Source organism: Hemicordylus capensis, chromosome 2, assembly GCF_027244095.1.
Source record: "Hemicordylus capensis ecotype Gifberg chromosome 2, rHemCap1.1.pri, whole genome shotgun sequence".
NCBI classification, from domain to species: domain Eukaryota; kingdom Metazoa; phylum Chordata; class Lepidosauria; order Squamata; family Cordylidae; genus Hemicordylus; species Hemicordylus capensis.
Genome location: NC_069658.1, coordinates 391,397,227 through 391,420,514, shown reverse-complemented (window position 1 = coordinate 391,420,514; position 23,288 = coordinate 391,397,227). Strand labels below are relative to the sequence as shown.

General features: G+C 45.3%; 1 protein-coding gene and 1 long non-coding RNA gene across 6 annotated transcripts in view; one reads left to right on the top strand and one right to left on the bottom strand.

The window, feature by feature from the left end:
- The window catches only part of LOC128343353 (uncharacterized), a 68,913-nt gene extending 63,755 nt beyond the window's left edge, over positions 1-5,158 (top strand). Inside the window, exon 3 of the long non-coding RNA XR_008315492.1 lies at positions 5,045-5,158. This is a non-coding gene — a long non-coding RNA (uncharacterized LOC128343353). The remainder of the gene's footprint in view (positions 1-5,044) is intronic.
- CYGB (cytoglobin) overlaps positions 1-23,288 on the bottom strand; it is a 103,243-nt gene that overhangs the window by 40,724 nt on the left and 39,231 nt on the right. For 4 of the 5 annotated variants that reach the window (XM_053292266.1, XM_053292267.1, XM_053292265.1 and 1 more), the window contains 2 exons: positions 8,842-9,073; positions 1,282-1,445 (listed from right to left, as the gene is read on the bottom strand). In XM_053292266.1, the coding sequence (XP_053148241.1) occupies positions 1,282-1,445; positions 8,842-9,073 (396 nt within the window). The remainder of the gene's footprint in view (positions 1-1,281; positions 1,446-8,841; positions 9,074-23,288) is intronic. The other variant, XM_053292268.1, reaches the window with a different exon arrangement.

Below are 23,288 nucleotides of genomic sequence, written 5' to 3'. Positions count from 1 at the left end.
AGAATGGCTTGAGGATTATTAGAATCTCCCCAGGTAGAATACATATGTTTAGCTTATAATATGTATCATAGAAAAGGCTTGTTCCTGGATCCTGAAAATGATAAGAAATGATGCCCAGTGACCAGTGGAGGCATTGCAGGATTAGACAGTTAATTTGGGGGTCTGTTGTAGTTCTGTGGGCTAGAACTGAAAACAGTAGGTTTCTCTGTAGTCAAGTCAACCATATTTTGTAGGTTGAGAAAGTTGATCATTAGTACCAAACATGGTGGGTCCTCAAAGTCACAGCCAGGGGCATAGGGACCACTGAACATGGGAGGATGACCATCCTCTGGCCACCAGGGACTGGTGGGGCCACCAAGGCAGCCCCATGCCCTTGGCACCCCCTCCTGCACTCAGCCGGTGAACAAAAGTGCTCACTGGCTGGGAGCGCGAGGCACACCCCTCTCCTTCCCAGTCAGTGTTTCACTGAAACATTGACTGGGGAGGATGGAAGAGAGTCCGAATGGACCCTCTCCCATGCAGCGGCCATGCCCCCTGCATCTGACATCAGACACAGGGACGCCCCCTGCATTTGACGGCAGGCACGCCCCCTGCATCTGACATCAGATTTTTGGCATGTGCCAAAATCACAGGGGCTGGGGGAGCCACTGGCAGGACTATGTCCTCCAGCCACCCAAGTACTCCCTATACCCCTAGGGAGCACTTAGATCACAGCTAAAAGCATCACTGCATGACAGCTGTTCATACTATTACTGTATTATTATTCAGATTATATTATTAATGAAGTGCCAAACGTTGCACTAGGTACCGATTCAGCACAGCCGTAAACCTGAAGCATGAAAAGCATATGGAAAAAGGCACTCCTCACTCCCATCCCCCAGTTTAAGCACTGGAAGGGCCAATGCAGATAATTGACTAATCTCCCTCTGTGGGCTAACAGGAATGGAAAGTTAACCATTGCACTTACAGTTGTTGGAAGTACATCACCACACGTCTGCATTCTTTAGAAAACACAAGCACATGTGCCCTAAAGGCAGGACCTGATGGCATTAGATCTTCTACAAATAGATTGTTCAAGAGTGAATTAGGCAATCACCCCTAAACTACCAAGCACAGCATTTCCTAGCTACCGTATTCACCTTATCGCTGTGGCAGAATACTTATGACAATGCTACAGAGCTATGCCTATGATCCTACTGAATGTGTAATAAGCGATGGTAGGTAGTGAAGTCTTGAAGCATACCCAGAACCCACCCTGCCCCATTTCCCTGGTCCGCTCACATCGTGGAGTTTGGATACTGCACCCAGCCCACCTCCTTGTACACAGCAGTCACATGAGTGCAGATGAGGCTCTTCATCTTGGCCCAAGCTCTCTGAACCTCTGGAGCGCTGAACTCATTGGCATATTCTTCTGTAAGCACTTCCAGGATAACGCCACTGAGAATCTGAGAGAAGAAGCAGCAGCAGGAACAGTTAGGACAGAGTTTCCCAGCTTTCTGCTAGCATTTTAAAACAAGAAGTTACCATTAGGACTCCATTATTCATTCATTCAGCTACTTACTGTTATAATTGAAATTACACTTGATTAGAGATTCAAAATAAAATAAATGGGACTGTGCTTACTGAACTTGACAAATGATTCATTCAGCCCAATGTAATATAGCTAACATCTGGATGTTTACAACAGCAGAGGTACTAAATCATGTACTGCATTCACTGTTGTCCTCTTCTAGCATTTGGCTCATTCAAATATTTAGATGCACACCATGTATGTCAACACTAATTTAAACCAGTGTCAAACCTATTAAACTGTCAGGGCTCCCAACCAAGCAACTATGAGTGCTGTAATTCTGTTAGGGCTTAGAGACCTCTAACAAACCATTTGTCCGCAACCTGAGAGAACTGTCATGTTTAAGGTTCTCCGTGTGATTTGGAAACCATTACAATCAAACCAACTTCAGACCTGTTTCCAACATAAAGTACAGATAGATCCTATTCTACAGAAGTAGTTGTGTTAAACTGTTGTGGTACAAATACCTAGAGTCTTATAGCATCTTAAAAATTAACAGATTTATTGTGACATGAACTTTCATGAACAAAAGCCCCCAAACTGTAAAATAGTGGGGCAAAAGGCCATTAAATGTAAGACATCCAGAAAGTGCGACATTTCTATACAAAGCTCTAAAGAATAACATAAACATTGTCAACATTCACGGCAGTAATTGGTGATAATACAATCTGTCTAGCTTGGCTAAGCTAATTTAACACCTGGAGTGAGAGACAAACCCATGGTCCTGATGAAGACCTAAATACTGTAAACAGAATAAAATTTGCTAATACTGTACATTCTACTTCAGCAATCTCAAGCTAGTGTCTCCTTTTGAATGTTCTGCTGTTGCAGCTGAAAAATTGTGATTCTCAGGTTGTAGAATGAGCAGGTGAATGAGCCCCTAATCATATGGTATGGCTGATGTTATTAGGTCCTGCAGTAGTATGAACCATACTGATGAGTTCAGGCCATAGATGATCTTAAATTAGGGGAATGAATAGGAGAAATGGAAAGGTTTAAACTCCCCAGGCAATGTTGTTGTTGATTAATAATACTAACTTATTATTATTAATCAATAACAACATTGGCTGGGGAGTTTAAACCTTTCCATTTATCCTATACATCCCCCTAATTTAAGAGCATTATTATTAATAAGATAGGCCCCTGCCTGAAGAACTTAAAATCTAAAATTTGTTATAGGGAAGACAACAGAAGAAAAGAAGGGAGATGGAGGCAGGGATAAAAAGAGGAAGAGTATGCATTTATTTCAGTTACACGTGCTTAAGCTTAGTAACAGTAGGGTACGGGGACTAAGGTATAGGTGAATAGATTGTTTAATCTATCAAGCACTCAGACACAGTGACAGTCAAAACTGTGGCTGAGGCTTGTTTGTTTGAGTCACCTGGAGCTATTTCCTCTGCTGATACTTTCTGCGCCACTTGCTCTCTGCTGAGATACAGTACAACATTACACCAGCCTAGTAATGTTATGTTTGCACAAATTGCATTACACAAGAGTAAACCCATTATTTCCAATTTGAACAAACTATGCAAATACAACATTACTAAGATGATGTAATGTTGTACAGTATGTGATCTGAGTCTGTGCTAGGTGCATCTGTTGGGGGCTATTGGATGAAATGTCCCAGCTTTGGGGGCAAATGTTTGGACTCAAAAACCTTATGGTCCCTTCTCAGGGTATGTTTCAATTTTGCTTTGGAAGAATGTGCATATAATGCAGGACAATCATAGAGTGATCAATTAAAACCCTTTTAAATGGACAAAAAGGCATCTTTGATGAATTGGGGCAAATAATAATACTATTTTATTAATCTGCAAATTCATGCAGATTTAATCGATTATCATTCATCTGATAACTCAAGTAAGACTTCTTTAATCAGGTGACAAACAAACTAATTTATCCAATCTCAGTTGCTTGTTACTATAACAGGCTTTCCCTATCCTAAACCTTAAAAAAGTATTCTCTCTCTCTCTCTTTCACTAAATCCCACTGGAGGCTGAAACTCCATGGCCCTCTAAAAACTAAGGAGATGAAATGTCTTCATGGTTCTTCCTACCCAGCTGTTTGGGCTTCAACAAATATGGATGCTGGATACTGGTTGGAATTAATATTGTGGGGAGAACCAGCAAAATCAGCACAACAGGTATCAACCAGCAAACCAATGGTACAACCAGAATATAGCCAGATGACAAATCCAGAGATCAAGGTGAGAGAAAACAGAGGTGCAAAGCTGAAGGATGCTTCAAAATTTAATTTGAATTTAAACCTTTAAACTAGGGATTATGTCCAAACTGTATGGGCAAGAGCAGGCTTCCTCAAACTGCGGCCCTCCAGATGTTGCTGAACTACAACTCCCAGCATACCCAGCCACATAAAATTGTGTCTAGGGATGCTGGGAGTTGTAGTTCAGCAACATCTGGAGGGCCGCAGTTTGAGGAAGCCTGGGCAAGAGCATAGGCAAATAAGCACTGGTGGTGTATTTGGTGGTATATGCAGTTCCATGGAGTTAGAAGTCTGGTAAGAGCAAGGGAAGCCTAGCCTAGAAGAAGACATAAATCAGTGACCCTTGGAAATTGGCACCTGCAACCTTCTTCTTCAAACAGGTTAGCCAGGAAAGCAGACAAATCTACTCCTGACTGAGCAGAAGATGCTTTACAATTGCTGCCCAGGAAGAGAGAGGGTGATTCAAGTCTGGCTCTGCTGTCTCCCTCTATGTAGTGAAAAAGAGGAAGATGTATGATTCCACCCACCTTCCTTCTGCCCTTTCCCTCACATACATCCCAGGCTTGGGGTACCTCAAGTAAATTCAGCTCCTGTCCCCATGTATATGTATGTATTAGATGAAACCACATCTCAGGCCCAAGGGGAAAAGCATTTCAAAACAAACACAAATAAGAATAAAAAGAAACGTAAGTATCTACAGTCTATAGTCAGTCAGTCAGTCAGTCCAGGTGTAATGCCAATGTAGTGAATGAGCTCCGTGCACACACTCTTCCCCTTCCCTTTACATACTCCAGCTGATTAGTAACTTCCTGATTTTTGGCATGCTGAAATCCAGGAAGTTACTGATTGAGTACAGTACACTAAGGGAAGAGAAAAGAAGCAGCACCATGTGAGCGCGGGACATGTACATGTAGGATCAAACCATGGTTTGATACTCCATCTGAACTAACCCTATGAGCCAGGCTGTAGCTATGATTGAGCAGATGGGTTCAAAGAACCCAGGTCCCCCCAGCTCCTGAAGGCCCCCCAGCTCCACCCCTCCCTATTTCCTTCATCTCCCTCACTCAGAGGGACTGCCAGGGAGAGGGGTGAACATGGGCCCCCTCTCCTCTAGCTACGCCCCTGCATATGGGAGCTTCTAATAAGTAAACACTGGAAAGAAATCTTAGTAAACCGAGTACTGGTGACCACACAGCAAAATTGTCTATTGATTCCATGATTAGACTTAGACTGGGATTCTTTGTCTTCCAGAACGGCAACAGATTACATCAGCAAACTGGAATAACACTGAAATCTTAAGTTTCTGAGAACCCACAATAGATTGCATCAGTGAATTCATCACAGATGAATACATTTACATGCACTGTTGAGTATAAACACTGGATTTCTATATTTATGTTCCTTCTAAGTGTGTTTGTTTTGGATTTGTATGCTTTTATGCATTTAGTTCCAGCCTTTACTGTATTTTTCTGTTCACAATTACTGGTATACAGTTTTTTCAACAGAAGCTTTTATATATATGTATGAATATGTATATATAATCACACTCTTTTATTGGCTGAACTTTTAGATAGAATCATGGCTTTTAGAGTTGGAAAAGACCTTTGAGGTCTACTAGTTCAACTAGGGGTGTTCATGACCACTTGAAGTGCGGTCAGAATTCGGACCACTTCATGGTCCGGCAAACCAATTTGGCCAAACCTTGAACCAGTCCGGCAGTTTGAGGCGGCACCGGGGTGGTGTGGTGGTGGTGGGGGCGGGCAGTAAGCAGCACCTTAAAAATAGAGTTTTAAGCAGCAGCCAGTGCAGCTCTGTTACTTATGTGGCCTCCACACATGCACAGAGGCCGGTTGAGTGATAGAGCCATGCCGGCGCCACAGCAAGAAGCTGCCCGAAGCAGGAGTCACGCTGGTAAGGACCTGACACTTTACTTTTAAAGGTGCGGCTCGAGGTTTGGCTGAACCGGACCAAACTGGTTAGCTGGACCAGTCCAAATTTGGACCGCACCTTGAACCATGTTCCATGCACACCCCTAAGTTCAACCCCCTGCTCGGTGCAGAAAACTGCCACAGCATCCCTTACAGATGACTACCCACTGTCCAGCTTCTGCATGAAAACCTCCAGCAAAGGAGAGCCCACCACTGCATGATGCGGCAGGCTGCTCCACCACTGAACAGCGTGTTATAGTGAGAAAACCCTTCCTAATGCCCTACATCTGCTTATTCAGCCCATTGGTTCTAGTTCTACCCTCAGGAACAGGAGGAAGAAAGTTTACTCTGACACTATACACATGAAAGGGAAGGCAGCCCCAAATGGTGTGTTATAAGGGCCTGTCCGCTGGACTCTCAACTCATGCTTTGTAGGGAAGCTACAAGTAATGAAGAGCTCTAAGTGAGATCCTGAAGGGAAGGGCAGAGAGCTGTAGAAAAGGGGCATTTAAAGCGGTGAGTTGAGCAGAAAAAAGTGGTGCTTCTTGTAACTGGTTTAGGATTTCTGAAGGGAAACCAGTAAATACGTATTTAATTGAACTTAGTAGTTTACCAGCAAGGATGCTGACCAAGACAGGGGCATAGCCACAATCCAGCAAGGGGTGGGGGAGACAATGTCCCTGGGGGAGTGGGGGCACTGGCGGGGTGGCAACTCACTTTCTCCCTCCCATCTCCCCCACTCACAGGCAAGCTGTTGGCTCTTGATTGGAGGATTCATCTTCTCAGCTTCAAAAAATGAGCTCTCTCCAGGAGGTATGTACAGTATGTGGGTAGTAGGTCTATATGTTAAAAATATATATTTCTGTGCCGGGGGAATGCAAACATGTAAGTGTATGTGTGTGAAAGTGTCTGCATGTGTGGGGAGTGTGTAATATTATTTGCACAGGAGTGAAATAAAGGGTGTGCCGAGAATATTTCGGTTTCCACCATGTCCACATAGGTCTTCTGCAGCAAAGACATGGCAAATTTGGGGAGCGGGGAGAAGAAGGTGTGTGTGAGGGGGCGGGTAGCCTTCGCCAGGGCCCACTCCAACCTTGCTATGCTCCTGGACGAAGAAATCCCTACCTGGATAGCAGAGGTCCAGATCAGATCCCACCCTAAGCATTTGAGGAGTACCTCCCCACATTTTACTGAACTCCCCCTACTGACCAAACTGAATAGCCCATATCTTCAACCCCAAAAGCACATTTTTCTCCAGTCAAAATGTCTTTTCTCCCTCCCCACCCCCCAAATTAAGTGAGGCGTTGCTCTTGAAGCTTTCCCTCTGTCTGCACCCCTGCTGGATAGCAGAAGAATGGTCAGGCTAGTTCAAAGATAGGCTAGTGGCAATCCTTAAATACGTAGATAATAAATCATTTCCCAGCTCTTTGACCTGGCCAACTATCCATTTGTCTCCTATTTTTAAACAGTACACAGTGCCTAGTACATTTAAGGTACGATTAAGCAGTGACATTTTTTCATTTTTCCGCCTTCCTACATGGTTCTTCCATTACTGGTCTTTTCCTTTTCCCCTCCTCCCCAGTTACACATGTTCTTTGCTTATCCTTCTCTCCTCTGCAGTGGCATTCCCACATACTTCCTCCAAATATTTCTATATTTTTGCTCCATTTATGTGTGTTTGTTTTTGGATTTTTATTCTTGCATACATCTTGTTACAGCCTTCTTTCCTCCTTCTCTTGAAACAATCCTCTCACTGTTTCAGGAATCCTTCTGAAAGCACTAAAAAGACATACTTGTTCCCTATTCAGAGTAGGCATTGCAAAATCAATTACAGCTAGTAACAGTAAAAATTAGTATTTTTACAGGGAAGTAAATCCCACTGGTTTCAGTGAGGGGCTTATTTCCTTACCAGTAATAACCAGAATCTGGTTATTAGTGTAGCTTTTCTCTAGGCCTAAAAAGAGCTTGTGCCATGAGCCCCCTGCCCCTGCATGGAAGACCTGGAAGATTGTTTGGTGTCCTTTAGCTTATTTAGTTTCCATGATTTAAAGTCCTGATGTTTCTGACTGCCTCATTCATTATTGTAATATACATACAAGCCATCCATGGCAGCATGGCTCGCATGTATATTAATTATATACAAATGGCAAAAGTCTCTTAGATACAGCTCCCTAGCCCTATGATCTAGTGCCAGTTTTTCTATGTGCTCGAGGAACCAGAAGCCTGGATTCCAGAGAACCTAATTTCTCTACTCATGCTCATTCCTGGCTTCCACTATCCTGGCATCTCAGGTCCCTGATAATTATGGTGCTCATCCTCCCCTTCTGCTGTCAGTCGAAGGCCATACCACTTGGCTCTCCCTTCCTGTGCTTAGGAAATACCTGTAGACACTTGTAATAAAATATATTTAACAGTACTGTCGGAACGGAAAGGTTAATAGTTGTAGGAGGGGTTTTTACCAGCAGAGGTGTCTGGGAAGAAGAAGCTCCTTATTGTTAGTATGTGTTAAACACAAGATGGCTGATGGTCTTAGAAGCTCCTGATGTTAGTACCGTGTTTCCCCGAAAATAAGACAGTGTCTTATATTAATTTTAGCCCCAAAAAATGCACTAGGGCAATTAGCGGTACATCAGAAATTACTGCTAGGTCTTACTTTCGGGGTAGGTCTTACTTTCGGGGAAACAGATGGCTGATGGTCTCAGAAGCTCCTGATGTATGTGTTAGTCCTTGAGAATGTTAAACAAACCTATTAACTTCATCTCTGAAGAAGCAAGGCCTCTTCAATTATGCAGACCCGCGGAACTGGCAGAACAGTTAGAACTAAGGTCCTCGGGGACGTGTAGCTCTCAAGAAGGGATGGGAGCATGTCACATGGGTAGGCAAGCTCTCAGATTTCAAGTCTGGACACCCCATATACAGAGAAATAGGTTTGCATAAACATCCTCAAGCATGAGCTACAGTTTAGCCTCAGTTTTTGCCTATATCACAGGCCATTGATAACAGCTTGCCAGCCAAAATGGACATACAGTCCCCTACCGTAGCCCTTCATCTTATATCCCTGAAGTCCCCAGCTGCCTCCCCTTTAGCTATTAATAATCAAAGGCTTTGCCTCATCTTTACCTTAAAGTAGACCGGCTCCACTTTGTGCTTGACAGCATGTGCCTTGCCCACCAAGGCGAGGATGGAGGAGACTTTTTCTGAATCATAGATGTTCTCCACAACACTGTTAATAGCCCCCATGATCCTCCTGGCATGTTTACGCAGTTGCAGACTCCTTTCCATCTCTAGCGGGTCTTCCATGTGCTTGAACTGGCTGAAGTACTGCTTGGCAGATGGGAAGTTGACAAAAAACCTGCATGGAGAAGATACAGAGAGGGAAAGGGGCGGGGGGAGCTAAGTCAGTATTAGAGAAGCACGTTGTGTGTAAGGATATCTGCACCACCAGGGAGTTATTCACACATGCCTTCATGCCGTGGGGTATCTGAAGAGTGAATCTGCTTCACAGCAGATTCGCAGATATTTAATTCGGGGAATTAAATGGACAGTTCACACAGGCTCGGCTCCTCTCTGCAATCCCTGCAGGTCTTTTTCCATGCATGTTCCCACCGCTTGCTCTGGGTTTTGTATCCAACCAATCACAAGCAGAGACCGTTGTTGTTGTTGTTAGTTTGACAGAGGGAGTAAGAGCAACACTCACATTCACGGAGACTCCTTCTCTCTCTCTCTCTCTCTCTCTCTCTCTCTCTCTCTCTCTCTCTCTCTCTCTCTCTCTCTCCCCCTCCCCTGCTCCTTGCTTCTCGGTACCAACTCACTGTGACCAAGTGATCCCCTCCCTGCCCCACCTCAATCGCATCCACAGAGGGAGGCGGCGATGGCGGCTGTGGGGGAAGAGAAGAACCCAGCCACGGCTGAGGAGGCTCCCCCTTCTCCTCCCTCCTCTCTGCTCAATCCCTTCCTCCCTCCCCTCTCAGGGTTAGTCAGTGTGTGAGGTGTTTATGAAGAAGGCAGTGACTTAAGGGATTCGTTTCGGCCGCTCCCCCACCCCCACCCCCCCCGGCTCTACATGTTTGCTGCACTGAGGAGGAGGTATATACTGCTCTTCTCAAGGTGGCTCAGGGCAGTTTACATTAAAATCAAAAGCATATAATAAAAGAACATTTTAAAAACCCCACACATTTAAACCAAATTAAAACTAAAACTAGATATCATTAAAAGCCAGGCTAAAAAGATGGGTCTTTAATGCTCTCCTGATGGCCTTCAAGGAAGATAATCCTCTTATATCCATGGGGAGTGCATTCCACAACCCAGGGGCGACAACTGAGAAGGCCCGATCCCAGTTCTCCACCAGTTGAACTGGTGGCACCCGAAGATGGACCCTTCCTGATGATCTTAATGAACAGTGGGGATCTTGTAGAGAAAGGCGCTGTCTCAGGCAACCCAGACCTAAGCCATTCAGGGTTTTCAAGGTAATAACCAGCACTTTGTACCTTGCCCTGAAACATATAGGCAGTCAGCGCCAACTGTTTAAGAACAGGTATAATGTGGTCTCTCCAGGATACCCAAGACACCAATCTGGTTGTCACATTTTGAGCTAACTGAAGTCTCCAAACTACATACAAAGGCAGCCCTACATAGAACACACTGTAGTATTCCAATCTGGAAGTTGCCCGCTGGTGTACCACTGTTTTCAGGTTGTTCACCACAAGGAACAGGCAGAGTTGTCAAATCAGTTGTAGCTGGTAAAAAGCACTCCTGGCCACAGCCTCAAGCTGATGCACCAAGGTGAGACTTGGGTCCAAGAGCACTCCCAAGCTACAAACCTGTTCTTTTTATCCCACCTTGCAGATTATGACCCCCAACAATGAGCACCTCCATCTTGCTTGTATTCAGCTTCGATTTATTATCCCTCATCCATCCATTACTGCCTGTAGGCAGGCATTTAAGGGGTTAATGCTATTTCTTGATATTGATGACAAGGAGAAATAGATTTGGGTATCATCAGCATATTGATAACACCCAGCACCAAATCCCCTGATGACTTCACCCTGCAGTTTCATGTAGATGTTAAAAAGCATTGATGACTGAATGGAGCCCTGAGGGATTCGATATAATTGCTCCTGTTTTGAAGAGCAACTGTCACCAAGTGCCACCTTGTGAGATCTACCTGAGAAACAGGAGCAGAACCACTGTAAAACAGTGCCTCCTATCTCCAAATCCCTCAGGTGGTCCAGAAGGATACCATGGTCCATGGAATCAAAAGCTGCTGGGAGATCCAAAAGAACCAGCAGAGACACACTTCCTCTGTCAATTCCCTGGCAAATGTCATCTATCAGGCTGACCAAGGCTGTCACAACCCCATAGCCCACCCTAAAGCCAGTTTGAAATGGGTCCAGATAATCAGTTTCCTCCAAGACCACTTGGAGCTGGTCAGCCACCACCCTCTCAATAATCTTACCCAACCATGGGAGGTTGGCCTATAATTATCCATCATCGGGGATCCAGAGAAGACTTCTTAAGAAGGGGTCTAACCACTACCTCCTTCAAACAAGGTGGCATCCTGCCCTTCCTCAATGAGGTATTAATGATCTCAACTAGGCCAGCTCTAACAACCTTCCTGCCAGATGAAATTAGCCATACTGGGCAAGGATTCAAAGAACAGGTGGTAGGCTGTACCGCTCCAAGCAGCTAGTCTACATCCTCAGGAGTCACAAACTGAAACTGATCCAATCTAATTTTGCATGAGGGATTGCTGGACACCTCCCTAACTGGCCCTTTAGAAATATTGGAGTCCATATCAACCTGAATGTGAGATATTTTGAGGCTATTCCCACGATCCCTGGAAAGCAGGCTAAGGGAGCTTAGCCCGCTTTCCAGGGATTGTGGGAAACACCAGGCTTGTAGATGAGCCCGGTGCTCCCAAAGAGGCTAGCCTGCCTAATTCTCCTCCCCTTAAATAAGGTGAATGGAGTGAGTACTCATTTGTGTATCGCGCGGCGACACAAGGGTAGACCCTTGACTGGGAGGCTGCAAGCAGCCTCCTGGGCTCAGGGATCTCTCCAGGATGCCCTGTGCACTCATGCGGGGCATCCTGGAACTTCCTGGGGCCACACAGCTCCCGATCCCCGCAGCTCCCGCCGACTCCATGATGGGGCTGGCAGTCGTGTGGGTTGCCTTTTGGGTTGCCTTTTGATCGTCTAAGCCCGCTCTTCCTGCAGACCTGGAAGAAGCTCTTCTCACCCATCATGAGAAGAGCTTCTTTTTCTTCAAAGAACTTATTGAATGTGTCACAGTGAGACATTGTTTCCAGAAACAGATGTGAAACAGAAGGGGTTTGGGTTAACCCCCTAACAATCCGGAACTCTGTTAGGTGAGAACTTGCAGGCGCAATACACACAGAATAAAATTGTTTCCTTGCTGCACGTATTGTCACAGAAATAAATTCTCCAATAGGGATCCTGGTAAGGGAGATGTTATTCTTATGGACCACAGCCACTCAGCCGCCCTGCCCATTTCCCCTAACTTGCTCAGCAACAGAGTACCCCCCGGCGGGGCCCATGCAGGACCACTATCCTCCCCCAACCAGGTCGGCTCCTTCAGCTACAATCAAATCATGAATGATTTCGATCTTATTTTGAACCAACCTGGCATTACAAAGGAGCATGGTTTAGTTCAGTGGGGAGCTGGAACTACTCCCTGAGGCCTAAGAGCTGACAGGCAGCCAGAAGGGAAAACAGTAATTAAATTACTGGACTCCCTTCCCCTGTAACAATATGCTGGCCTGTCAACACTCAATCCTCTATTCTCCACCACTACCAAAACCACCACCCCAGCCTCATCAAATGTGCCCCCTGCTCCCTCCTTAACAAGAGAGCCCAGACTCATCTCTGTAAGCAGCCTGGCACAAAAGACTAAAACAAAACAAAAACCGCCCTAAAACTGGAGGGCCTTGAGCATAACTTCCCCTCAGTCCCACACCAAAAGGCCAGCCCCCTTTGGCCCCTGGCTTCGGTGGCCCACTTCCCTGGCTCGTTGCTGCCCTAACTCCCAAGGACTCCACCTCCCACATGGGCTCTGGAGCTTGGCTGATGAACTGGCTCTCACAGCTGCAGCTCGTCAGGGCGATCAGGACAACGGCTCAGGCAGGGAGAAGGAATTCCATCAGCAGGTCTTCTCTGCTGGTCAAGGCCGAAGGCAGGAGGCAGGAGGCAGGGCTGGCTCAGCAAATCTCCTGGCTCAGGCCAGGAGATTCCAGAGAAAAAAGAGTCCCCAGCCTCACAGCTAGCCCCCTAGTCTTCCTCAGCTTTGGCTGAGGTGTGAGCAATTAGACTTCCTGGGACTGAAAATGCCTATTGTTGCACCCAGTGCAGACTATTTGAGAACGGTGTCAATGACGTTTTAGGCCAGCACTGTGACTTGTAGAGGTGTATCAGGCAGAAATTCATCAGGGGCATCTCTAGGACGTGACTGAGGAAGCTGCCCCTGTTCAGTGTCTGCCTGGATGCATCCTTCCCTAGCCCATTGCCCAGCTGAAAGACCAAGGCAAAGTGTGGGTGCATGGAGTCTCATTTTTAAAGCCAGCATAGCATACCAGACTGCACCAGACTTATATGGTGCAGAAGTTAAGATGGGCACCTTCAAATTTCCATGCTTTTTAGAACACAAGTGAAAATGTAAACTTCTTAACTCTCATCTTTAACTGAAGGTTTTTGGATTAATGAATTCCCAGGTTTTAAAAATGGAAAATCTGATTAGGCAGGCACTGTAGCTAATAGTAGCATAACATTTCATCTATCCATGCTGTTTAAGTGGAGCATCCATATTCATAGGAAGTATAGCTGTGTGTTCTACATCAGAATTTCTGTGTTCTACATCAGAGGTGTATGCCTTCACAAGCCCCTTCATCATCCTGCTCCCACCGCCTTGTGTAGCTTCGCAAAGTCCCCCATTACTTCGCTGGAACTTCATGATAGTAATGGTATCAGCCTAAGAATTCAAGTTAGGTTTTGGAAAGAAACATCATGGAATATAAAAGGGGTGCAAGTAATAGTGAAACTATTCGCACGCACAGGCAAAACTGGGCTAAGGAAGCCCAGCCCGGTTGGCCTGCACATATGCATCGCCAGGATCGGGCCCAATCCTGGCTGCGCCTCAGTGGCAAATCCACCTAGGCAGCCACTCTCTAAAACGAGGTTAAGAGAGGAGTGCTCTCCTAACCTCATTTCTGCAATCGCCTACCAGCTGTGTCTGCTTGCAGCCATGGCTGGTTGATGGCAGGGATCTGGTGCTCCGCCCACTGAAGAGGTAGCCCTAGATCATCTGCGGGGAGGCAAGCTTTTTAAAGGCTTCTTCCCTGCTAACCCTTTTGCCCTTTCTCACTGCTTGTGAGAAAGGGCTCAGTCTCTCACTAGAAGCAGGATCTCAAGAGTGCTGTACAGTTTACTAACCTGAATTGTAAATAAAAGTAAATAAATGGAACAGCCTTGCCTAGTTCTTCATAAGAAAAATCCCAGTTAGTTAAAAATAACAACTGCTTTAGACTTATTGTATAAAACTCAGAACTGACAATGAAGACACTGAAGTGGTGGATAGTTTCTGCCTTTTAGAATCAACCATCAACAGTGAAGGATCCAGCAGTCAAGAAATACACTACAGACTAGCACTTGGTAGGGTTGCAATGAAGGTCTTGGAAAGGATATGTACATGCCATGATGTGTCTATACCTACAAAGATTTGAATTGTTCGGACAATGGTTTTTCCCGTGACGCTCTATGGATGCGAAAGCTGGATTTTGAAGAAGCAAAATAGAAAAAGTATTGACGGTTTTGAACTTTGGTACTGGAGAAGACTTTTGAGGATACCATGGACAGCCAGGAAAACAAACAAATGGATCATAGAACAAATCAATCCAGAATTTTCACTCGAGGCACAAATGACCAGGCTCAAATTATCATATTTTGGACACATTATGCAAAGTCCCAGCTCCCTTGAGAAGTCCATAATGCTGGGGAAAGTTGAAGGAAAGAGAAGATGATGACCAGCAGCAAGGTGGATGGACTCGATTACAACAGCAATGAATGCACCACTGAGAGACCTTAAAGGCCAAGTTGAAGACAGATCATCCTGGAAAGAATCTATTGTATGTGGTCGCTAAGAGTCAACACTGACTTGATGGCACTTAATCAATCAATCAATCAATCATAAAACTAAAGGGTTGTCTTCCCAGAAATTTCCCACAAATCTCACAGTTCTCCCGCTTGAGTCAAATCTCTTCAGGATGGTTAACACAGAGAAATAACAAATAAATAAGATGGATCCCTGTCCCCAAAAGGCTCCCAATCTAAAAAGAAACATAAGAGAGACACCAGCAACAGTCACTGGAAGTACTGTGCTAGGGGTGGATAGGGCCAGTTACTCTCCCCCTGCTAAATACCCAGAATGAGTACCCAGAATGTTGGGGGCAATATGCTAAAATCATTGTAAAACCGCTTAGAGAGCTCTGGCTATAGAGCGGTATATAAATGTAATTGCTATTGCTATTGCTATTGCTAAATAAGGAGAATCACTGCGTTAGAAGGTGCCTCTTTGCCGAGTTAACAGGGGTTAATTGTTGGCTTAATTATTGGCATTATTTTCTTAAATATACTAACAAACATAGCCTATACCCTGTGGCAAGCTGTGGATAATGTCAGATTTTGTAAGGACAGGTGGTGCACTGGGTGGGGTAATAATAGTGGTTGTGGGTTTACATTACAGAATGTTTAAATGTTTCCCACGCACATTTTAAAGAAGATATTTCTATTATTTTCCTCCCAATAGAATTTTTCAGGAATTGTTTAACTATTCCCTCTTTATTTTGATGCAAGTCCCACTGGATTTAATGGACCTTGCTCTCTTCTAGGTCCACCTTTAGTGAGGAAATGCTTGACTAACAAGCAGAAGGTTGCCAGTTCGAATCCCCGCTGATATGTTTCCCAGACTATGGGAAATAGCTATATCGGGCAGCAGCGATATAGGAAGATGCTGAAAGGCATCATCTCATACTGTGCGGGAGATGGCAATGGTAAACCCCTCCTGTATTCTACCAAAGAAAACCACAGGGCTCTGTGGGCGCCAGGAGTCAAAATTGACTTGATAGCATGCTTTACCTTTACCTTACGCTCTTCTAAGTATGCATAAAGAATTGCATCCATTTCCATCCAATGACAACAAATGACTATTCTGATGTAGACTGTCCTTGAACAAGGAGGTTCTACAGGAAACCAAAACTGCCTGTGAACATGGAGACTTCATTCCTTCAGTATGGTCAAGTGACGCTTCTATTTGCACAGGCAGTTTGGCTCTGATGTAAAACCTCCATGTAAAGCCTACACCAAAATAGTTGTTTGTAGGGAATTTCCACTGTGTGGGAATGATTTGTTTCTCATCCACTATTTTAAAAGCATGTTACCATTATCCCTCACCACCACCCATCCACCCAACACCATTATTAAGGGATTGTTCAACTGTTCCCTTGTTATTTAGAAACAGGCCCCACTGTGTATAATGGAGTTTACTTGCATGTAGACCTGGAGGCTCAGTTATTAAAATGCTGTGTTAATGGAACTGCTGGAAAAGGCACATGTACTCTAGCCCAGTATCCTTTTTCTCAAAGTGGTCAGCCAAATGCTTGCAGAAAGTCCCCAGGAAGCACAGTAAGGAAATCCCAGGAACCATTCCCACCCAACACCAAGAAACCATCATTCTGGTGTAGACTGCCCTTGAACATAGAGGCTCTACATGAGAGCTGAACTGCCTGTGAATGTGGAGGCTTCATTTCCGAAGTATGGTCAAGTGAAGTTTCCATATCCATGCCCATATCTGCAGAGAGTCTGGCTCTGATGTAGAACCTCTATGTACAAGAACATTCTACACCAGAATAATGGTTTCTTGGTGCTGGATAGGAATGGTGTAGCAGGGAAATGCTTGACTAACAAGCAGGTTGCCGGTTCGAATCCCCGCTGGTACTATATTGGGCAGCAGCGATATAGGAAGATGCTGAAAGGTATCATCTCATACTGCGCAGGAGGAAGCAATGGTAAAGTCCTCCTGTATACCAAAGAAAACCACAGGGCTTTCTGGGCACCAGGAGTCAAAATCAACTTGATGGCACACTTTACCTTTACTTCTTTGAAACTTTCTAGCATGGGGACCTTAGTCCCAATCCTATACACATTTACTTAGAAGTAAGCTGCAAAGAAATAAATGGGGTTCCCCCCTCAGTAATTTATTCTATGCTTTGTTGAGGGATTGGGAGGAAGAAGAAAAAGAGAGCCCACAGTCTTGCCTGGGATCTCTGCTGGCCCTGATTCTTATGTGTGTGTACTTGTAAGTAAGCTCCAGTGAAATCAATGGGCTTACTTTCTAGTAATTTTCCAAGCTTTGTTGAGGGGTTTTGCTTCCCTGCTTTGGTGGGTGGGGGGAGGTGAGAGAAAGGAGGCACAGGGAGAAAACAAAAGCCCATGAAAGGAAAGGGAGGGGGTGGGATGATAGTTTAAATATACAAGTGCCAGAGTGCTCATAGACATGTCCTTATCAGGCACCTATGTTCAGAACCAGGAAGTCACTCACTAGAAATTGCCAGGTCAAAGTTGCCCCTCCCAACTTTGGCTTCAGAATTTTCAGTGGGCAGACTCAATTATGCTCTTACCAGGTGCAGAGTCTGACTGCCAGTACCCATGAGCGGCCACGGCGGCCCCGCTGACCCCGCCCCCCACGTCTGATGTCAGACATGGGGGGGCATGGTCTGGCTCTTGAGCGGAGCCTGGAGGCTCCGTTTGGAAGTTGGAGTCCAACTCCAGAAGGGGCCGCACAGCCCCTTCGGGAGTGTCATGGCTCAGACTTCTGACTCAGAAGAGTCAGAGCAGGAGGATTCGCCTGCTAGTGAGGGCTCAGAAGCACAGCAACAGGATTTGGCAGGGAGCCCAGACTCTGGAGCTGAGGATTTGCAACAGCTGCCAGTCATGATTTCTGATGCGGAGGAGCCTGGGATTTCACCTGTTTTGAGAAGGCATCTCAAGAGGCAAGCTCAGTGGAAGTCACGCAGGCGCAAGAGATCACAAGAGAGGAAGCCGAAGTGCTGACTCAGGGAAGCCTGATTGGCTGTTTGTTCTCTTGAGCCATATATATTTAGCAGTCTCTCAATTGCTCAGATGTTGTTTGCAACTTTCATTGGCCGCAGACAGTGTGCTGTTTGAATTCCAAACTTTGTCCGAGTTCCAGTTTGCCTTATTTCTGCTTTCCTGCTTTGTTCCGTTAATTCCTTGTTCTGGTGTCCTTTGTTTGTTTCATTCCTTGCGTTGTGTTTTCTTTTCACTTATTACTCAGTTATTGTTAGAGGGGGGTACCTAGTTCAGTTCAGGGGACTTAATTCATTTACTATTTTCTTTGTGAGCCTTTTTCCTTCTTGCAGTTTCGCTGCTGCTTTCTGTTATCTTACAGGGGGAGTGCTGAAGGGGGTTGTAAATCCTGTTGGGTTAGCTGAGCTAACAGATTTACGACAGGGAGCTACTTAGGCTGGTGTTGCGTTTGCAGAGCAGCCAGCCTTAGTTTTGTTCCCAAAGGGGCCGTGCGGCCCCCACTCGGGAGCTAAACCAGCACCCCCGCGTCTGACGTCAGACGCGGGGCGTGTGTCGTGGGCTGGGGCCACGAGGCATGGCCCCTGATTGGGCACGGCCTGGGTTCTTTGAACCCATTGGCCCAATGGTGGCTCCACCCCTGCCTCTTACCTAACTTTCCCTTAGTTATTTTCCCTTTTATGGGGATTTTGAACAATAATTACTCAAAAATCACTAGATCTGTTTTTCAAACCGGCAAAAGGCACCAGTCCAGGATGGACCTGAATTTTGGGGGAATGCTAAAAAGGCATCAAACATTTAAAAATATGCATTAGCTCTGGTGAAAAACATGGCCAATGCTTCGAACCATCTTTTTATGAGTTAAAAACCTAAACTACTGCCATTTCACAATGGACTTTTCTCAGCCATTTTGCAATGGATTCACACCAAAGATGGAGAAGTGGTCTCCCTTATCCCCCAGTTGATGTCTGCAAACTTTCATGGGGATTAAATATTATTATTATTATTATTACATTATATCACACTCTTCCTCCAAGGAGCCCAGAGCAGTGTACTACATACTTAAGTTTCTCCTCACAACAACCCTGTGAAGTAGGTTAGGCTGAGAGAGAAGTGACTGGCCCAGAGTCACCCAGCAAGTATCATGGCTGAATGGGGATTTGAACTCGGGTCTCCCCGGTCCTAGTCCAGCACTCTAACCACTACACCACACTAGCTCTCACAAAAAATAAAACATGGGATCCAATATATACTTTTGATTTTGCAAGCAATGGAATGTTCCAGGCTTATAATTGCAGAATGTTGAAAACACTCCTCGAGTCAAGTATCCTGGCACTACTGTGCCCATATAATCCTGCACAACAGCAGGATCCAAGAGAAGAGCTCTTTTAGACCCTTGACTTCTGTATACACTGATGCACATATTTGGATCAGAGGCAATATAATACATGCCAGTATGTAATATACAAATATATTTTTAAAAGGAAGAATAATGATTCTTACATACTCTGGTTTATTACAGGATAAACAAAATCTGGTAATTAGATAACTTCTCATCCATGCAGACTTGAGTTTTACAAGAGCACAAAGAAGCCCTTACACAGTTCCTGTGCACTTCAGTGGGGGGCTTGTGCAAGAGAATTATACCCACCAAGGCTGATTCAGACACTACTCTAAGCCACTTTTTAAACTGATGAGAGTCTCTTACTTGCTTGAAAGACAGAAGCCTGTGTGAGTTAGAATTTCAGTGGAGTGCTTTCAGATGTCCTCCTGTGCTGTCCTCCCCATTTCAAATATCAGGATATATTGCACAGCTGTGGCAACTTCGTGTGTGTGTGTGTGTGTGTGTGTGTGTGTGTGTGTGTGTGGCATAGGAAGGCAGCCCGCCCAGAAAATGTTAGACATAGCTTCAAGGGCCCCCCCACCCCAGTGCTGACAGTGTCAACACTTCAAACAAACACTTTGCTAGATCCACCAGGTAGTCTCCTGTTTCACTTAGTGCATGCAGAAAAAGATGCACATGCAGGCCACACTCCACAGCAAAGTCACTTCAAGATCCTCGCCTCCTCCTCCACCCCTCTTGCACACGTGATGTTACTGAGAAGCAGACTCCTTCATTTCCCACTTTATTCTGCTCTTCCCACTTGGCAGAATCTCACACAGGAGGAGGTTGCCAGGAAAGCCGTGTGAAGCCACGAATGGAATAACCGTAGCTCCTGCTGCCTTCCCTAGACATCTGGGATTCATCAGTCAGCCTAAAATAGGTTTTGATGTGTGAAGAGTGTGTGGCAGCAAAAGGAGGAGAAAGACTAAAGATTGGGAAGCGGCAGGGCTGGGGGAATAAGTGGTTTGAAAGATTAAGCAGAAAGGAAACTGCTTCTCTTTCTTTTTCTTCTTCTTCTTTAGCCTTCCTCCAAATTAAACCCAAATGCCAATCCATCCAGTTTGCTTTCAACAGAGTAAGGAGTGCACATATGCAGGCTTTCTTTTTACTGCTCTTAAATTCCTAGTCCATTTACAGAGATGTGAAGTGCTCTTTCCAACTGTAAAGTGCTTTATTCTGCTAGCAAGGACTGTGTTTCAACAGCTGTCACCAGCCTGCCTTAATTCTTCTGGGGAGACAGGCAGCCCTAGACACAGAATCCCCAAAGCAGGGGAGGCAGCTAAGCAATCGAGGCTGATTATTTTGTAACATGCAAGTAGTACAAATGTATCCATGTGGACAAAAGTGGTCAAAACACTGGATCACCTGGGCAGATGCCTTTCTTCACTGCTTGGCTAAATTGGGATTACCAAGCAGGACCCCAGTTCATACATTCCAAAAACAGGGCGTAACTATAATAGGGCAAGGGGAGACAGTTGTCTGGGGGCCCACTGCCTTGCCCCCCCCCAGGCAAGTCACATGACTGACTCCCCCAGCCACGCACCCGCCCGGGCTTCCTTCACTTGTATTCATCCTCCGAAATTTATGTGAATGTTAAGACCTGGAGCTACCAGAACAGCATGTCTTTCTCTAGTACCATTAAATGACTGGCGTCCTCCACGATTTACAAAAGGTTATATATAGGTGTGTGTGTGTGTGTGTGTGTGTGTGTGTGTGTGTAATTTTACTAAGCTTTTTGTTACCACTATTCAGCCTCATTTAAGATTTCTTTACTTCATGAGCTGAGCTTCAGTGAGGGAGGAGGCATTTTAAAATCTTGTCTCTGGCCCTACTCCAACCTTGCTACACCCCTGTCCAAAAAGTCATTTTTCTCAGGGCATTTCACAAAGTCTATGACCTCAGCTGCATGGTTTCTGGGCCACCCTTGACTTGGAGCAGTTCCAGTCAAACCATCTGCACTTCATGCAGGGCTTTAGGCAGGCAAAGAGCTGGAAGAGGGAGAAGGAAAATCCTGCCACTGCAGTTTCCTCCCCCAGCCCCAGGTTTCTAGGCAAATTAGATCATAGCTCCAGGTTTCTAGGCCAATTAGAAACACGCAAGGTATGTGATATCATGCACCAGATCTGTTAGTGGGGAGAAGGACTGAGCATGAGATACAACTTCTAAGTTTAAAAAGTCTATTACCATTTAATCCGGGAACTCCAGGAAGGATAGAATTTGTACCTGACACTTTTTGTGTGTAGCCTGACCAGTTCCATCCATGGCCTTTCCCAGATGGCAGGCTTTACTGCAGGATTAAGTGAAGTAACGTAGAGCAAGTTATGAGGGCATATGGCTCGGGTCCAAGGTATTTAAGAGAATGCCTTCTTCATGAACCCCGCCGCCTTTTAAGATCATCTGGAGAGGTCCTGTTGAGGTTGCCAGTGCCACTGCCTTGGTTGGTGGTGACTAGAAATCAGGGCTTTTCTAGAATTGCCCCAGGACTTTGGAATGCGCTTCCTAACAAAATTAGAGCCTCCCTTCTCTGGATGTTTTTAAGAAGGACCTGAAGACTTACCTGTTTAGTCAGGCTTTTAATTTATAGTTTTAAAGTTTAAGTTTTAGAGTTTTAATCTGTATTTTAAACTGTTTTAATTGTGTTAATGTTGTGTTTTTAGATTGCAAACTGCCCAGGGACATGTGTATGGGGCAGTATAGACATGTGTTGAATAAAATAAAAATAAAACAAATATATTAGCTGCTTATAAGCACAGTAAAATAATCTGGAGAAACCTGGAGGCCATTCACATTGGTGTTGTTGTAATAGGCTTCCTCTACATTCCATGTGATCCCCCCCATGCATGGTTCATACCTGGAAGCCAGATTTAGGCTGTTAAGTAGCATATTGCAGTCCAGGACCCCCAAGGTAGCATTCTCAGAGAAGCTACCTGTTCCACGTGCAGAGCCAGCAAGACAGGCAGAGCTGAGGGGTCACAATGCATGGATGAGACCGTTGTACTGGAAGGATGAGTTTAGATTTGTTAAGCACTGGGATACATTTTGGGAGATGAGCCTGTACAAAAGGGACAGGCTCCACTTGAATCAAGATGGAACCAGACTGCTGGCACTTAAAATCAAAAAGGTTTCAGAGCAGCTTTCAAAATGATGCCCGGGGGATAGCCAACAGGAGCTAGACAGTATCCAGTTCAGCAAATGCCATCCCTTAAGGTGTGAGGTGCAAGGGTATAAATGTTTCAGATAAACCAGAAGGGGATGGAGTAGAATCAGATAAAGAGAAGGATGTGCTAACTGGCAAAGAAATCAAATGCCCCCCCCCCAAAAAAAGACTGTACACACCAGGTAAGTGATTCAGCATATAGGTGCTTATATGCCAATATCAGAAGCCTCCGGGCCAAAATGGATGAGCTGGACTGCTTGGATGCTAATGAAAACATAGATATATTGGGCATAATGGAAACATGGTGGAACAGTGGAGCCAGTGGGACATGGTTATTCCTGGTAATAAACTCTATAGAAAGGACGGGGGGGGCGAATTGCGGGTGGACTAACCCTGTATTTTATTATTACTGTGTGTTAAAGAAGGGATAGAATCTAACAAGGTAGAAAACCTAGGAAGACCAGAGTCCTCCACAGAAACCCTGTGGGTGACAATACAAGGCCTGAAAGGAAATGTGGTACTAGGGACATGCTATAGCCAGGGGCGTAACTAGGAGAGAGGGGGCCCGTGTTCATCCCTCTCTCTGGCGGCCCCCCAGAAGGAGGGAGATAATGAAGAAAATAGGGAGGGGTGGAGCTGGAAGGCCCTCAAGAGCTGGGGGCCCGTGTTCTTTGAACCCTTTCGCTCAATTATAGCTATGCCCCTGCTATAGCCCTCCGGATCAAAATGTGGACATTGACTGGGAGTTGCAGAAGGAAATCAGGGAGGTGCCAACGAGAGACAGAGCTGTAATTATGCGTGACTTCAATTTCCCACACATAGACTGGGTAAATTCACAATCAGGTAAGGTCAAAGAGGCCAAATTTCTTGATACGCTGAATGGCTGTGCTCTAGAACAGCTGGTCACGGAACC